General features: G+C 47.1%; 5 protein-coding genes; 3 read left to right on the forward strand and 2 right to left on the reverse strand.

The window, feature by feature from the left end:
- On the forward strand, window positions 1-792 carry GSTUM_00009746001 (uncharacterized protein; the record flags this gene model as incomplete). XM_002840884.2 has 2 exons in its annotated part: window positions 1-103; window positions 175-792. 2 exons carry the CDS (start codon window positions 1-3, stop codon window positions 627-629), a joined length of 558 nt encoding a protein of 185 aa, XP_002840930.1. The 3' UTR covers window positions 630-792.
- Window positions 793-1905: 1113 nt separating this feature from the next.
- On the forward strand, window positions 1906-3599 carry GSTUM_00009747001 (uncharacterized protein; the record flags this gene model as incomplete). The annotated part of the gene is made up of 5 exons (XM_002840885.1): window positions 1906-2301; window positions 2359-2492; window positions 2621-3110; window positions 3171-3264; window positions 3334-3599. 5 exons carry the CDS (start codon window positions 1906-1908, stop codon window positions 3597-3599), a joined length of 1380 nt encoding a protein of 459 aa, XP_002840931.1.
- A 1791-nt stretch (window positions 3600-5390) lies between these two features.
- Window positions 5391-7764, forward strand: GSTUM_00009748001 (uncharacterized protein). XM_002840886.2 has 3 exons: window positions 5391-5819; window positions 6001-7148; window positions 7230-7764. Exons 2-3 carry the CDS (start codon window positions 6503-6505, stop codon window positions 7322-7324), a joined length of 741 nt encoding a protein of 246 aa, XP_002840932.1. The 5' UTR covers window positions 5391-5819; window positions 6001-6502; the 3' UTR covers window positions 7325-7764.
- Window positions 7765-8842: 1078 nt separating this feature from the next.
- GSTUM_00009749001 (uncharacterized protein) lies at window positions 8843-9198 on the reverse strand (the record flags this gene model as incomplete). Its single annotated transcript, XM_002840887.1, has 3 exons — window positions 8843-9009; window positions 9077-9101; window positions 9163-9198. The coding sequence occupies 3 exons, from the start codon at window positions 9196-9198 to the stop codon at window positions 8843-8845; spliced, it is 228 nt and encodes a 75-aa protein (XP_002840933.1).
- Window positions 9199-9223: 25 nt separating this feature from the next.
- On the reverse strand, window positions 9224-10663 carry GSTUM_00009750001 (uncharacterized protein; the record flags this gene model as incomplete). XM_002840888.2 has 3 exons in its annotated part: window positions 10152-10663; window positions 9545-9825; window positions 9224-9299 (listed from the first exon to the last, which is right to left on the reverse strand). Exons 1-3 carry the CDS (start codon window positions 10425-10427, stop codon window positions 9224-9226), a joined length of 633 nt encoding a protein of 210 aa, XP_002840934.1. The 5' UTR covers window positions 10428-10663.
- Window positions 10664-17027: the final 6364 nt, after the last annotated feature.

A 17027-nucleotide genomic window follows, 5' to 3' on the forward strand; every position in this document is an offset into this window, starting at 1 on the left:
ATGCCGATAAAAGTCACGAGAGAAGACTTCCTTTGGACCAATGGACGCGGCCACAACCAAAAACCTATCCTCTACTCCCAAAAGCTAAACAACTATGGTATCGGTTCGTCTCACCCCTCGTTCCTCTTCGCAGCGCTCTATTCCTCCGGAATGCTAACTAGGCAGTATGGGCAGGCAAAAAACAACATAGTTCTGACCAATGGTGGGAGAAAGCCTTTGATAGCCAGCTCAAGAACCTCGATGTGGCGAGCGTAGGCGGTGAAGTGACAGTTACCCAGACCGCCAAGAATGTGACTCCCATCGGACTGGAGAGGATTGCGAGGTTTTATATCCGTTTTGTGAGGGGGGGTGTGCTTCACGGTGGCAAGGAGATTGCCGGGGCTGAGGGGGATGGCAAAGAGGTCGCGGTTAGGAGTGGGGTTGAGCGGAAGGGCGAGAGGGTGAAGAAGAAGCGTAAGAATGGACGGAAAGAAAAAGGGGGTAAAGGTGGGAAGAGAGAGCGCAAGGAGGAGGACGAAAAGCGAAAAGAACGGAAATTGCTCAGGAGGTTGGTAAAGGAGGAGATGGCAGCATTGAATGGAAGGAAATACGGTAATGAATTGTTGGAGAGGGCGGTGGCCGCTGGGTAGCAAGCTCTCATGACCGACGTGGTGGTGCCTCCAGACATTGGCGTTTCGGGAGTCTGCGACTAATGAACTGGCTGGGTTCGGGTTATACATAATTCTTCTGCGAAGGGTATAGAAAAAAGTTATTTCCCAGAAAGGGCTACTATCAAGTCCCTTCTATCTTGTTAAGCGCACCGATAGAACCGTCTCAAACATAAAGTAAGAATATTTCCAGGACATAAAGTTTACTCCCAGAGGAATTTCATAATCATGCACCATTATCATTCCCCCAGCGAAAAAAACGCAACCACTCACTAGAATATCCGGGTCGCCGGATTGGAAGAGAGTTTCTCCCGGCGCGCTGCGACCAGATGAAACGCAGTTCAAAGCTAGCGACCAATTACAATACGAGATTTCTTGTTCCCATTGGTCAGATCACACCTAAATCTCCACGCACTACATAGCACCCGGCACCAGCGGTGCTTTATATCCACAAGCAAAAATTCTATACTCGAATACGTTCCTTTCGGCCATTACACTCCACGGGCCGAAATCAATTTTTAGTTCAGACTGAGCTGATGCGGTATCACTCCTCAGTGCCTATCATGTTACGGATTGCGCAAGAGCGATTACCAGTATCCCAGATTCACAATTGTGACCACTACTGTAATTAACTTGCGGTACTATTGACCATCTAGCGGCCCGCGGATGTCTCAGCTCACGAGTGTACCGGGTGCTCGAGTGCTGTACAGTACCGTAGAACTGTGCGTAAATAACACCATCACTCATCCCTGTGCTCGAGCGAAACATAACCAGTCCCTTTACTCGAGTACTGTACAGCACAAGTAGAAGTCTGTTCAATCGGGTAGGCGATTTTGTTACTACTGTACGAGTACAAGTACATATCATACTTAGTCTACACTCTTGACTACGGCATGAGCGCTGTAAAACCTGTATTGCCATACCTCCAGCCGCATCACGAAACGTGGTGCGGACCGTACTCGTATAGTATCATACTCGAGTACTTGTGGCAGGCACTGGTTACAGTACTGGAGGGGTAAGCCCTCGGTTAGTGAAGATTTTTTCCGGGGTAAGTTAACCTACTGCAGAATATGGGGCTCTGCGAAACTTTGTCCCTCACATCGTCGCACCTGTATGTACCAACGAGCAACGAAGTATCATAATAACTTTAATAGGCTCCCTTCATCACAACCTTCAATTCCATACCCCCATTCATAGGCACAGCCATCTGAGTTCCCCCTCATTCTCCCTCCTCTTGGCTGCCCAGATTTCTCGGCAGATGCGTCGCCCGGCATTGCTAATTGCGCAGCGGCTTTCCATCATTCAAACCTGCCTACACCGGATACCCTCACCCAGACCAATTGCTCGTGCGTCGTGGTCGCGATCGTCCCATACACTTTCCCCGGGCTCTCCGAAGCCTGGGCACACTGGCGGTTCCCCTCCTGATCACCGTCTCTTAGCCGCTGCTCAGGACCTCCTCATAACCCACCCGGTATCCCCTGGTTCACCACTATTTCTTCCTCACGGTTCTCGCATTTTTAACAAACTCATCAGCTTCATCCGCTCGCAGTACACCCTCTACGGATACGAGGAAGTCATCACACCAACTATATACAAGAAATCACTATGGGAAACCTCCGGACATTGGGAAAACTACAACGAACACATGTTCAAAGTCACTGGATGGGAGACAGAGGAAACAGGACAAACCGCAATTGGTGGACAGGGAAAGGTGGAGGCAGGTGAAGAGTTCGGGCTAAAACCAATGAACTGTCCCGGACATTGCTTACTGTTCAAACACGCTGCGGGCAAACTGAGCCTGAGGGATTTACCGGTCAGATATGCAGACTTCTCCCCATTACATAGGTATGGACCCCCTCCCCCCCACAGGGTTCTGTCACACCTCTAGCCCCAGCGTTACCCGAACAAAGACTACAACGCGAGACCCGCGACGCCTTCGAACGGGGCATATTCCGCTAACATGAGCAAATCAGGAATGAGAATTCTGGATCATTGAGCGGTCTCACTAGAGTGCGGAGATTTCATCAGGACGATGCTCACATCTTCTGCCGGCCGTCCCAAATTTCCCAAGAAATATCATCAACCCTACGGTTCATCCAAACGGTCTACAAGGTATTTCATCTCCCGCCCTACAAACTGAGGCTGTCCACGAGGCCAAAGGAGGGTTACATGGGATCGCTGGAGGAATGGGATCGGGCTGAGGCAGCCCTGAAGGCATCTCTGGATAAATCAGGCCAGGATTGGGCGATTAATGAGGGAGACGGCGCGTTTTATGGACCGAAAATTGACACCATTCTCACGGATTCTGATGGAAAGGAACACCAAACGGCAACAATTCAATTGGACTTTCAGCTGCCTCGAAGACTCGGGTTAAATTACTTTGCACCTGCTCCAGCCGCAGAGCAGAAGGGAATCCTCAGTACGGACCCCGAGCAGCTGAAGGAGTCCGGTTTCGTCACGCCTGTGATCATACACCGAGCTATTCTCGGATCACTTGAACGTTTCATGGCGTTGTTGATAGAGCATTACAACGGCAAATGGCCTTTTTGGCTTTCACCTCGGCAGGCGATCGTGATTCCGGTTGCTATGACGGATGAAATAGTGGCATATGCACGAGGTGTCAAGAAGGGAATATCCGGATTGCCTGAGGAAACAGACCGCCAGACCAATGCGCATAGCCCATTAGCAATGAGCAGACGCACCTTCAATGTCGACATTGACGAAAGCGGGGGCCTCCTCTCCAGGAAGGTTAGAGCGGCTAGAATTAAGCATTACAATTACATTATTGTTGTTGGAGAAAAGAATCTTCAAGCAAAGACTGTTAGCCTGGGCTCGGCTTCTCCTCGGCATCAGGAGCAGGGGCACGAAGAAGGGGTGGAAAAAGGTCTGAAAGACATGTCAGTGGAAGAGGTTTATCAAAAGTTTGTCGAACTAGAGAATGAGTATGCATAGATTGTGTTACCTCGGGGCAGAAAAAAACAAAAAGCGTCCAGCCATGGTCAGTAGTGGGTTTCCCCGGTGCGACAGCGGTGAAATTCGGAAAGCATGAGGATGTTTGACAGAGGGTTGATGGACAGGGGTGAGGGCTGGGGGAAGAATTGACAGATACAGTAAATCTTTGTTGCGAGTAAAAAAACAAAGGAAACCACCGCCACCCACCAGAAGCTGGACAAAGCCAAAAAAAACAAAAGAAGGGGGGAGACCAGAAGAAAACGGCGAATCGACGTAACAATAATACCGAGGAAAATTCAAGCACTCAGCACTAATTATGCAGGTAAAACAGGGGATAGCACTATATCGGTGCGCATAAGCATTAAGAAAGCATGGAGTGAACGATGTGATATGGTAAGTAGATGATGCGCCGGTCATTTCCTGTGCCTATAAAGTCAATAACGGTAAAGCGAATCTGCTTGATCTAGCATGAGCATCAACTCGCCAATCTAGTCCCACATCCCCCTGGCCGAAATGAAAAGCCGGTGCAGATTTGACAGGGACCCAGGTCCTCCCACCACCACCACTGCAATACAAGAATAGGGCCCATGGGTCCTATTCTCCTGTCCCCAGCGGTATGGTATTCGGCGATAGCACAAGTACCTTACCCGAAGCTCGGTCGGCCGGGGTCTTCTTCGTCTGCGGTGTGTGTGGACAACTACAAGAAGAGTATGATACTCGCTATATAGCTATTTCGATCCGGACCAAGTCAGGTGCAGCACAGTAATGATATTCTTGCGCTCTATTTGATATGCCCGTGCTAGTACTTTTACGAGTACTGTACTTTGTAGACGTGCTGTACACCACGCCATACTCTATCTAATAACCTCAAGCCGAGTTATGGTTAGTCTGTGGTTGTTTCAATTCTAAAAATTGTATCATACCGGCAAAACCCATCAGGACTCCACTCACAGTTCTCCTCCATGGATGCATAAAGCGCAGTACTCTCTTGTGATACCGTATCATACCGGTGGTATTAACTTGTGATATTAAAACGATCCAAGCATCTGGGAGAGCGGATCAACTTATGTAATGCACTGTATCCCGAGTACCGGTATCCAAGTTTGTTACCAGTATTGGAACGTCGTGCTATTGGAGACTGTTCTGAATGGTGGGGAGGGCAAATCAATCTTCTGACTGTTACCCTTACGCAAAGAAAGAAAGAAAGAAAGGAGGGAGGGAAGAAGGATTTGAACCCTTGCCTTGGGCCCGGGTAAAGCATAAACGGGAGAATCGCGGGGCCTGCCTTAAGTATGCTAACTGGTAACGGTGCTAGAGAACGAGCGAAAGAAGGAAGGAAGGAAAGATTTCCATATTTCCCGTCTATCTAAATTGATTGCTTGGCTATTCACCTACACTATAGTACAGTACTCGTACTACAGCACAGTATTATTATGATACTTTCCTGCTCATTCACTTGCTAGCTAGTGATTAAATTTTATTCCCATTCTTATTTATTTCCCCCTTTTTTCCATGTTTTTCTCCCCTTCTTTTTTGCATGTGAAAATGAGTGCTGCATCTAAGTGCACACATATGATAATATCACCATTCCTCTCTCACCCCGAAAAATAATTGGGGGTTTGTCAAGATAAAATCCACTGTAATAGCTGTTAAAATAAAATAAAAATTAATAAGATATAAAAATTTCTCGGCTTCGCTACCCAGGTAAAAGAAGATAACTTGATTCCCCCGAAGTAGGAGTGGGCGGTTCCTTCCCCCCCTCATTCAACCTTCCAGCCGGAAAGGGGGATTCAGTTCTCCTCCCTCTCTGTTGTTTCCCTACCGTACTTCCCTCACTCTCGCCTTCACACGCCTACCCTATCATATTTCCCCCTCATCAGACCTACACTCCCCCCGCTCTTTCTTTCCCTTCTTTCACCCTTCACACTTCTTTGGCGGTTGGAGACTCGGCCGCACGTTTGTTTAGGCACAGTTTACAGCTCTCCCGCAAAACCTGACGGTATCTTCTTACTCCCCCCAGCTCTGCCTGTCTGCCTATCGCCTCCACCCCAAGTAGCATACCCTACGCCCCCCCGGAAATTCTCGACCTATTTTTTCACGGGTAAACAAGGGATTCTCAAGGCTGCTTGGTTTTCAGCACTTTGACAGCCTCGTCCCCTTGACCCCCGTGGCCGCCGGTACCCGAACTACATACAAACCCTATCCTATATTTGCAAAGAGGTGAGAGCACATATTTTTTTCTATCTCTGGATACCCCAGACCTGTTCAATACCCTCCTAGTGAGGGGGATCGTCACATAAGGCGACACAGGTGCTGTTCCTGCGTTAGAAAGCTTCCTTAAGTAGATACTATCCTATTACCTGGTAACAGCAAGAAAAAGAGAATAACGCAAAAAGCAAAGAAGGGAGAAAAGGAACCTAGGCCCACCTCTCTTTCCACCCCAACCACTTCGACCGTTATTTGTGGCTTTGTTTTGAACTCACAAGCACCTGTTTCTAACCCCTTCCTCAATTTATTCTGAGCTTTGTTTTTCTGCTTTGCCCCATCGTTAGTTTTCCTTGTATAAACTTCTTTTCCGGCAGAAGTTTCACCACGCAAGAGAGCTCCCCACCCCCATTTGCGTGCTTTTGTCTATACTTCTCTTGTCGGATCCCCCCCCCTTTCGCTCATAAGTCTTGTCCCGAGTTACCCAGGGCCTTGAGGGAGGTACAAAAAAGCAAGCAGGCAAATTGGGGAGCGCAGGTTCACGCACCAGAGGTCTCCAGGGACTAGCAAAAACCTAGACCTTCTCTCCCCTCGCCTCCCACAATTGACCTAGAGAAGCAGAGGTAATGTAGAGTGGGAGGCACGGCACATAAGGTCTACAGCAGCGATCACGGTGCTATGGGAGTTTTGTATACAAAATGAGCATACTCACAATGGAGGGAAATAAATCACCTCGTACAGAAACTCCTGTTTCTCCTTCCAAAACATCACCTGCTTCTTCAGCTCTTGAGCCGAGAAAAGCTTCTGCTGCCGGAACTGAAGCCGAGCTTTCCGCTACTTTGGTCATCACGAATTCTGCATCTGCTGAAATACCCCCACCAAATTCGACCTCAGAGGAGCAGAAGCTTCCTGCCCGGGGGGAGAGCTTACCGCCTGTGAACCCCACACCAATGGCTGACTCGAATATAAATTCTGCATCCATCCGCCCTCCTCCCTCATCCTCACCACCACCCACTCCAACATCCACAACCCAACACAAAAGACCTTCGGTATCAGAACCAATACCTTCACAAACGCAAGCGCAGCAGCAATCCCAGCCTCCGGCCTCACCGCAAACTTCCAAACGTCGCAAGACCAAAGCGAAGTCACAAGAAGCCAAAGAATCATCACCAACAATGGCCAGCAGCGATAGACCGAGACTTTCCGAACAAGAGAAGAAGAACAACCACATTGCCAGCGAGCAGAAGAGGCGCATGGCGATCAGAGAAGGCTTCGATAGGCTCACGGAAATCGTGCCGGGCTTAGAAGGACAGGGAAGATCTGAATCTATTGTTCTTAAGAAATGTTTGCCCCCCTCTCCCTTCCTCTATAGTTCTCTAAGATACGGATTGGATGAGGACGAAAAAACTAATAATATTTCTATAGCTGTCGATCACATGCGCGACGTCCTTAATGAACGGCAAGAATTAATAAGGCGCATAAAGGCCCTCGGGGGTGATGTTCCGCCGGAATTACAGTAGCCCACGACACATACGTCCATTGACTTTCCCTAGTGGACGAGTAGCCTTTTTTTCATGAGGGGAATAAAAATCAGAAAAATCAGAAAAAATATATAGAGGAGGGATGTTCGCAATTGGTCGCTTCTGCCTCTTGCTGCTGCTGAGAGAGAGCGGGGGGGGGGGTAACAGAAAAATCAGGAACCCCCGGAACGCGAATGATGGTGGCGATGGCTAGATTGGAAAATGGCGTAACTTGATTGTTTTTGATACGTTTTGATTTCTATCTCTATTTCCTTTCAGCTTTTCTTTTTTTTCTTGTGTTTTCGTTCGTAACGGGGTGGGAAAATCTGGAGAAAGCAAAAAACAAAAAAAATATCGAGTGGGGCGGATAGGGATTTCTTTTCTTTTGTAATAGCTAGCTAAATCGCAATATGTCTGAGATTCAAAGCTCCCATCTCACCCCATCTCACGCATATTGGTTGGGGGGATGTCATTCCATGGCGCAAGCGGATCTAGCTAGCCCGCGATGAGATGAGATGTGATATGACGAAGCCCATCACTCCAAGATCTCGGTAGATATCATTGGTAACTTACGGATCCCAGCACAGCTTACACCCTCCCCCCCCCACAACCACCCACCCAAGCACCAAACCAAACCAAACCCACAAAATCCAAAACCCAAAGCCATTATACTCGAGCACAACACCTCCCACGAAAGGTAAATAATGAATTAGAAATAGAACTGCTATTCTCAATATCAAGTATTGTATATCGTACAGTACCTATTAAATATCACACTTTACCACCACGGCAAGCACATGTCCCAAATTTCAAACCCTGCCCACACCCTTCCGGCAGATCATACGTGCTTGTTATACAAGTACTGTGCCTATCATACCTACCATAACATGGTGTGTAAACTGAACCAGGTTGTTTGCTTACTCGGTTGGTTGGTTGCTTGCTTGCCAGGCTAATTTGCAAGATGGATGCACGTGGTAGATGATGGCTCGCAATGCATGGAAACTTCCATGCGTTTGTGTGTGTGTGCGTGTGTGTGTGTGTGGGCGGGTGGGTATTTCTGCCCTACGGGAAGCAGCGCAGGTACTCAAGTACTTGTAGGGATTAAGACGGGGGTGGTGGGGGTTGGGGGTTGGTTGGGTTGGTTGGTGTGGTGTGGTGTGTGTGTGCAAGTGCGAGCATGGAAGAAGGGGTGGTGGGGGTTTGTTTAGGATTATGCCGAGTTGGAGATTGGTATGATGCATTGAGAGGGGTAAATTTAAAGTGGTGAGTAGTGGGATGAATTGGATACCATGCAATCGGATCATTCTCCTATATTAAACATCGTAATGGTATAGAAAGAAGCTATACTTGTATCTATACTATATAAAAAATGTAATATATATAATACCATATATATATATAAACCATCTATTGGGCGGAAAAAAAAAACCTCTCCGACTCAAGGTTACCATGTACCGCACCAAACCCCCATCACCGATTCCATCTCCAATATCACAACACCGAACCCTTCAACCTGACTTAGTCCTCGCCACCCTCATCCTCCCCCTCCTCAACCATCTCATCATTACTCAATACCTTCTCGATAACCTTCAACGTCCCGCGCAGCGGCAAGCCAACCACATTGTCGAACGTGCCTTCAATCTTCTTCACGAGGATTGAGCCAGCGCCTTGGATTGCGTAGCCACCTGTATGCATTCTCACTTGTAAGCAATGGTGCATTTCTATCATACGAGAGCGCGGGGGGGGTCTTACCGGCTTTGTCGGCGCCTTCTCTTGTCTAGTTTTAGGCTAGTTAGTCCCTGATGCATGCATGGAGTGGGGCGGTGGGGGGTAGGAACCTTGACATACGCCTCCAGAAGGTCGTCCGTGACCATTGGGTCAAAAGTCACTATAGTCTCCTCAACGTGGTTCTCCTGCGCGTAAGCCCGGGTGGACCAGTGTTTCTAGGGGTGCCATGGCTACGACTGCGGTGCATCTGATAAGTGTGGCAAATGGGTGGATAAGTTTAGCCAAGGCCCCGTACCAGAGTGTCGGGATTCTATGTTGGGGGGGAGAGAAAACGAAAAGTTTATTTTAGGTATCCTTCCTTTTTATGTGCGCGCAGGTATGGTAGCTTCCATATATCCGCATAATATCCACCCACCCGGCCAGGTCGAATAGGAACCCGGAAGGAAGTAATGGGAAGAAAAAAGAAATGGGGAAAGAAGAAAAAAAGCTCACACTTTATGCGGAGGCCCATCCCTCAAAGCTTTCAGCATGGCCAAGTGTCCCTCCTCGCTCCTTGGCTTTTCCATAATCTCCCCGGTATAGCTGACGATCACGGTGTCCGCGCTCAAGACGATAGCGGGCTCGCCCTTGACCGGGTTGTCGATCTCACGCTTGTACACATCCAGACACTTTTGTATGGCCGTCTCAAGCACGTACTCAAAGGCCTCGTAGCGGGACTTGTCCAGGTTCTCGGCAAAACTTGATGGTATCACTTCTATGTCTGTCAGGCCAATCTGGTGTGGGGGAGGGAAATGATTAAAGACAGATTTGTGAGTTAGTTATGGGTATGCCGTAATTGGAATCACAAGATATAGGGAGATGGGTAGGTAGATGGATGGGGAGGGACTAAATTAGTTCGTCCCATCTTTAGAGATGTTGCATGCGGGACACCTATGGAGGGAGAGTGTGTGAGGGAGGTAGGCATTGAGAGGGTATAGATGCTATTTTCCACCACCACCTCCGTGAACAATTCACACGCAACACACTACCACCCTTCCCTCAATTGGACCAAAACCAACAAGACAGTAAAGCGAGTAAATAAAGAAATATATCACCATACCTGCGACAACAACTGCTTACGCCTCGGAGAAGCCGATGCTAGAATAACCCTCTTCCCCCTGATCATATTCAAAGCAGGCAAATCCAACGGAGGTCTCGGGAGTCTCCCCTTCACACTCCGAGGCAACTGGCCTCCTCCTGCTGCAGCGGATACAGGAGGACCACCAGAACTGGCACTGATGGAGTAAGTCGGCGGCGGATCCAGCGGTAATGCGATAGCACCCCGTCCACCATTACCTCCTGCTCCCCCTACGATAGCGTTATAGAACCAAGACATCTCTATTTCTGCTCCCCTTTTTCTTTCTTTTTCCCTCCTACGTGTGACTAATGTGGTGCTGCTGTCGGTAGGTCGGTTCCCCGCTGTCGGTGTCGAATGATACGATACGGCAGTAATTGTAGCAGCGGTAGTGCGGTGGTGGTTGGTGGTGGTGGTTGGTGGTGGTTGCGGTGGTGTGGGTAAAGGGGTATATTGTACAGTAGCGGTCGATGGGATGGATGGATAACCCAGCTTTCGTTGAAAGGACCGTTGTGGTTGCGTGGTGGTGGTAGCACGATGAGGCTTATGGCTGACTACGGTATCACATACCATTAGCAATAGGTGAGGTTACTCGTACAAGTAGGTGCAGTAACTTACCAGTAATCTACCGTATCCATGGGTCCAACCAAGCCTTTTTTCCACCTTTTGTCCCCAGCACTCCCGGACCTTATTGACGGGGGCGGCTCGCCGGGGTGTCCAGCTGACTGTCACTCGCACCATGATATTCTACTGTCCTCGTACTGATACCGACGCCCACACGTCGTTCGGGTCAGGGCGCCTTGCTTTTGTACAACCGCATCCTTGCGCTTCCCCTCCCATCCATCCTGCCTCCGCGCGCCTACAAGTATCTCTTTCCTATCTAAAAAGCACAGTACCCTCTATTGTACTCGAGATACAGTAAGGAAGTGAAAAGAAAATGGAGATACCGGTAAGCTTCAAGCTTCCAGAACACCGTGCTGGGGGAATGGAGGGAATGGAGCACCGGTAGAGCTGCGTGGCCCGGGGTCAGTCCAAGCTATCAATTTTTGCAAGCATCTTACCCACACCGCAGTATCGCCCGGTACTGTAAGCCCATCTCTCCGGTGCCAGTTTTCCAGAGTCCAACCAGGATGCGGGGTGATAGCGTTTTGTGAGAGGGTGGCTTTGAGCCTCCGCCTTAACCCATCGATGAAGTGTGGCGTCTCACAGAAATTGACCCTCATAATTATCATACCGGCACACCACGGCACCATAACTACCGCACCGTACCCCAAGACATACACATCCATACATCCCAGCAATCCCGAACCCAACCCCGGCCCACTCTCCATATCATACTAGCCGAGTTGAGACGACCCTGCTCCCGACCGATGCCGAAAGGTGACGGGGCTGAAACTCGGAATTCAACCCTATCAATGAGTGCGCAAAGTGTCATATATCATATCATACCGTACCCGTATGCACAACATAAAACAAACATGCATGCATCCGATCGGTCCGGGTACCCTGGATGCGGCTCGACCCCGGGCCCCGAGTCGGGGATTTGTCCGTTTCGGTATACGGTCTGTACGAGTACCATATAGCACTGACAGTTAACATGGAAGCAGGGACAACGAACAGCCCTGCCAAATTTGACTTTTGCCACCAGGCTCTTTTTTGTGTATCCTTCGTCGTCCCCTCCTGTTCCTTGCTCCCCCTCCCTATGCTGGGTTAAGCTGGGTCGGGTGCTTGTAAAAGTGCTATATAGCGCGACACGCGTAAAGGTAAGCCCTCCGTGAAACGCCGAGTCGGTGGTGAACGGGGCCAATTTTGCTGGTACAAGTATCCCACCTTGCGAAGATCTGAGTACTTGTTTCACTCTCACCTAAACCCATTCTGAACGGCTAATTTTTCCAGCTGGTTCATACCGGTACCGGTAGACTATCTGATTCAAAATCAACAAGGAGAGCCACTTGCTTCCTAGCTTCGGCAGCTGCAACCCGTAAGTTAGGTTTATTTCTTTACTGTCCACTTGTTGCTGTCGTTTACTGATTAGAGATCGGGATTGACGACATGTTTAGAGTTGCACCCTGCAGTGCTCGAGCACGATGATAGAGCGTAGACTACGGCTTGGCCTATGATCACAAAATCTAGCACCACAGCACTCCAGATAATCAACCCCTCCTACGGTACCCCCCGAGCATCCTTACCGCACTCTCCTCACGCTCATGTAGCCGAATTACAATTGCCTTTTCTCTCACTGCGTCACTACTAGCAATAGAAACGAGAAACGCAACCCTACGCCAGCGTTCTGGCCTCCTTACTCGGGGTGAGATCAAGTCTGTGGCTGGGCCGGCAACTCGAATACCGTACTCGAGTACACCAATTTTCTTTTCTTTTCAAAATCGCCCTTACAGGCTTGGTCGGTGTACTGTACCCACAGACTTAATCTCGCCCCAGAGTGTTTCAGGTTCTCTGCTGCAAGAGCGATGTCATCTGGTTTGGATATCTTTCCGGGGGTGCTCGGAAGCAAGGCAAAGAAGTTTCCCTCCTTCCGCCCCAGCGCAGGGGGGAGCTGAAAAGCGACACGGCAGTCTACGGCACTCGACGTTTTCTTAAAAATCTCCGAAATGGGGGGAGAGAAAGAAATAAAAGAAGCGACTCGGTCACATTATAATTGGTGGGTGCAGGGCACCAGGTTTGGCGGGTCGGAGGTCAATATTTGGGCCTACGGATGCGTAAATCATGTTCCGGGGGCTTCATAAAAGCGTCGAGAAAACGGGGAGAGTACTCGTACAGTATTGTGCTACTAGTACTGTTGTTGATCGTTGATTAGACTATAGTCTAGCCATTCTTTGCTCTTGCTTCCAGAGCCTTGCGTGGCCCATTGTGCCGTATGGGAATTGCCACCTCAGTTGTCTAACTTCGACTTGGAGGTGCGAGGTATCGGTACTGTAGTTGCGCTTTGAGCCTTGCAGGCGTACCCGGAAATCCCGGCGTTCCATAGGCCGAAACTGTGCCAAGATTTCCCGACACTTTTGCGACGCGCAAGTGCTGGTACGAGCACAGTAGCACAATAAATACAATACGGTACGATACGAGCACAGTACCCTGGGAGATGTCTCCATACAGGACAGTGATTATCTCGCAGGTTAACCAACTAACCCAAACCGACCCCGTTCACCAACCTCTTCCTGATGGGCACTTAAATTTATGGCCTGGGACAAAGTAGACTACTGTACTCGAGCACGGTGTATGGATGACACCGCACATTACCGTACGGAACTTTGCGGCAGCTAATCAGGTTCGACTCCGCGCCGGAACGCGCCGCAACTTAAACTTCACCTATCGTGCGGGTATCTTAAACGCTGACTCTTTCCTTTTTTTCCTCCTCCTCCTTTATTATTTTCTTTTTCTGGCTGTGCTGTGCAGATTGCGTGCTTTTCGTTTTTTCTTCTTTTTTGTTCTCATCTTGCCCTGTGCTGTGATGGGATCTACTCTCTGCACGGTATAATATATTCCACTAGGTGGGAACACGGAGGAAGAGAAGAAAAAAAAACCAAAAATTACGATAAAGGGAAAAGAGGCTTGGTGATTCGTTCATTCATCACTCCGGGGAGTATAATTACATATGGTGGAACAGGAGTAGGAAAGGCCATCATCATGCGGAGAGGGTGAAGGGAAAAGGGAAAAGGGAAAAAGGCATTTTTTAAACAATGGTTTGCCGACCCGAGATGAGACGGGGAGGGGCCGAGTGATCTTTTACGAGGAGGGTCCGAAAGCGGTGCCCTGGATGCCACTTTGGGGCGCGTTAGGATCCTTTTTTTAATCCTCCTGAGCAAACAACAAGTTCTTCCAGGGGCTGCGCACCATGACCTGGTGCATCATTGCTGCCCAGCACATCACAGCAGCTACCAAATCGCCCATCATTTGGTGTTAAGGGCACTCCATGAGCCTGGCAACAGAAGAAATGTGCCTCCTCAGTTTTCTATACAAACCACCACTTTTTGTACATGCTTATCAACTCCATAAAAAATTTATTGATAGAGAGCTTAATCCAAAGATTCACATAGTTAAATGTCAGACTATAGGAATGGATCCGAATTCTGAAAGGCTTATGGAAGGATTACAATGCTATAGGAATACATCCTAGAGGGGGGCCGAATAAATTTTTAAAGAAGGCAATGCCAAATTCATGCCAAGATAGCCAATTTGTATGGGATTTTACATAGCAACAAATAATAGTATAACCTACTCCTAAGTGCCTTGAGATCTCAGAGAGATCTCAAACACTATTAGGATATAATGAGAAGCATTCAAAGGTATTCTTCTTCAAAGGGTAAAGGTGAGGAACAATAGAGTGACTATTCAACTTGTCATATATTAAGAAGAGTGTTCCTGTGAAGCTTGGGAGACTAAGTCCTTTGGGGATCTCAGGCTCTTTAAATATAAAAAATTGTAGCTAGGAAACATAACGATTCTATCATTATCAAATAAAACAAGTAATGGAATCCTTTAAGGATAAAACAAGCGATCATTACTATTATACTAATCCAATAGTAAGAGTAGTGCTAGGAAGTACCCTATTTGGCAACAGCAAAGTACAAGCAAATAAAGAAAAGTATAACCAATTAGGTAAGCCTAGTCAATAAGAATACTATAATAAAAGAAATGTACTACCAGGTATGTACCTAGATAGAGTAACTAGTATCCAACTAGTTCAACAATAGCAACAATAAAGAGATTCTGTTACATTCCCCCTTGAAGAAACAAATAAAGGGAATACATAACTGTTACTCTTCTATCTTGTATTTGTTAATAGTAAGGAGTCCTTATCACGAATGTGGCTTAGCGAGGAAAGGGTTTTTCACGTGACACATGGTTATGAGTCACAGGTATGTTATTGTTTCACACATATGACCTATTTGGGTTATATGATTAGTTATGTGTGGGATTTGTGATGCTTTTGCACATGGTTCAAGTATGAGTCATGGGATATGCGCCTGACGAGTATGCCTTACGAGTGTGCCTTACGGGCAAGCCTTGCGCATATGATTTATGTTTCGCACATGACCTCATTATGATGTCATGGGTTTCGTGCATATGACTCAGTCGAGTCATATGACTTGTTTATTACGTTATGATTGATTTATGAGTTTCACACATGACCTCGCTATGAGGTCATGGGTTTTGAGCATGTGATCACTTTGGTCATATGATTAGTTTGTTATGATTTAGTTTTGCACATGGTCACATGATTAAAGGCGGGAAGAACACTATATAAGGAGGCCGATGCGGCTGAGGAAGATAGGTTCTTCACGCTTTGTTCTAAGTACTTTTCCTACATATTACTTTAATGAATATAAAACACTCTTACGATCTTTACCTTTATTGCAACGATATCGTTATGCCAAGGAAAGAGCTTTACGAAGAAGAGTTAGAGAAAGCTTACGATAGGCGTTCCCGGTAGAAGACAAGGGTCTTGTACTATTGGTAACGTAGGCAGAGGCCTAGAGCTATCATAAGACAAGGAGAAGAAGAAGGACAGGAAGAGAAGTATCGTTCCCTGTCGCCAACCACTAACTATCAAAATAGGGATCGTTACAGTCCTTCAGTTTCTGAATATTCAGAATCTTGAATAGGGCTCCAAAATCTGTCAGGGTCAAGTTCAGGTAAGAAGAGTTCAAATTTGGGTTTTTGGACTGTTGTTGCAAATGTGGCTTGGCAAGGAAAAGATTTTCACGTGACACATAGTTATGAGTCATAGATATGTTATTGTTTTGCACGTATGCCTCATTCAAGTCATATGATTTGTTATTTTATAAGATGTTATGTTTCGTACATGACTTGAGTATGAGTCATGGGATATGCGCCTGGCGAGTGTGCCTTGCATATATGCCTTGCAGGTATGCCTTGCATGTATGATTTATATTTAGCACAAGTGACTACTTGATATCATATAACTTCTTTATTGTATTATGAGTTTTCACACATGACCTTGCTACGAGATTATAGGTTTTGATAATATGACCACATTGGTCATATGATTTGTTTGTTATGATTTGGTTTCGTGCATGTGACTATTTTAGGTTATATGACTTGTTGTGAAAAGAACACTATATAAGGAGGCCGGTATGGCCGAGGAGGATAGGTTCTTCATGCTTTGTTCCAAGTACATTTTCTACTTATTACTATAACGAATCAAAGCATCTTTACACTCTTTATTATTATCATGACCTTTATTATCATTACGCCAAAGAGAACTCTTCATGAAGCAGAGTTAGAGAAAGCTCACGATAGGCATTCCCGATAGAAGACAAGGGTCTTGTAATATCTGTAATGTAGGCATAGGCTTAGAGCTATCATAAGACTAGGAAAACAGAAAAGAAGTATTGTTCCCGTCACCAAGAACTAACCATCCGAAGGGGGATTGTTACAACTGTCCAGTTGGAGAAAGTTTTATTATGGGTTCAAGGAAATTTGAATGGGACATTCTGGTTATAGGTTTTAAACCTGTAGTCTCTAACCTTGTAACTAACTTCTTCCAAGTTGCCCAATGGTTTCCATATTGCATCAATTTCCACATTGTCTTTCCAATGGATAGGGGACTATCTGTACTTTTGGTAGATGCGATCATTGTGAACTTTCTCCACTTTCCATTGTTCTTCATCCTGTATATCGATAAGAACAGGTTCTGCTGCCTTACAGGGTTAAAGTCCAGGGAATACCTTGTAATTGAGTCTAAGGTTTGTTTGAAGGTTGCTGTGATAGATTCAAGGGTAGATTTTATCCAAAACGAGTGGGAGTTTGAGTTTGTAGTTTTCACTAATATCAGGTCCTTCATCAATTGAGAATGGTCCTAGCCAGGAACCAACTAGTTTG

Source organism: Tuber melanosporum (genome assembly GCF_000151645.1).
Source record: "Tuber melanosporum whole genome shotgun sequence assembly, scaffold_60, strain Mel28".
Classification (NCBI taxonomy): domain Eukaryota; kingdom Fungi; phylum Ascomycota; class Pezizomycetes; order Pezizales; family Tuberaceae; genus Tuber; species Tuber melanosporum.

Excerpts from the sequence above, each read along its gene's own strand:
- GSTUM_00009748001 (XM_002840886.2), top strand. The coding sequence starts at position 6,503 with ATGAGCATACTCACAATGGAGGGAAATAAATCACCTCGTACAGAAACT. Across the intron at positions 7,149-7,229 it reads ATCTATTGTTCTTAAGAAAT|CTGTCGATCACATGCGCGAC; the intron begins GTTTGCCCCCCT and ends ATATTTCTATAG.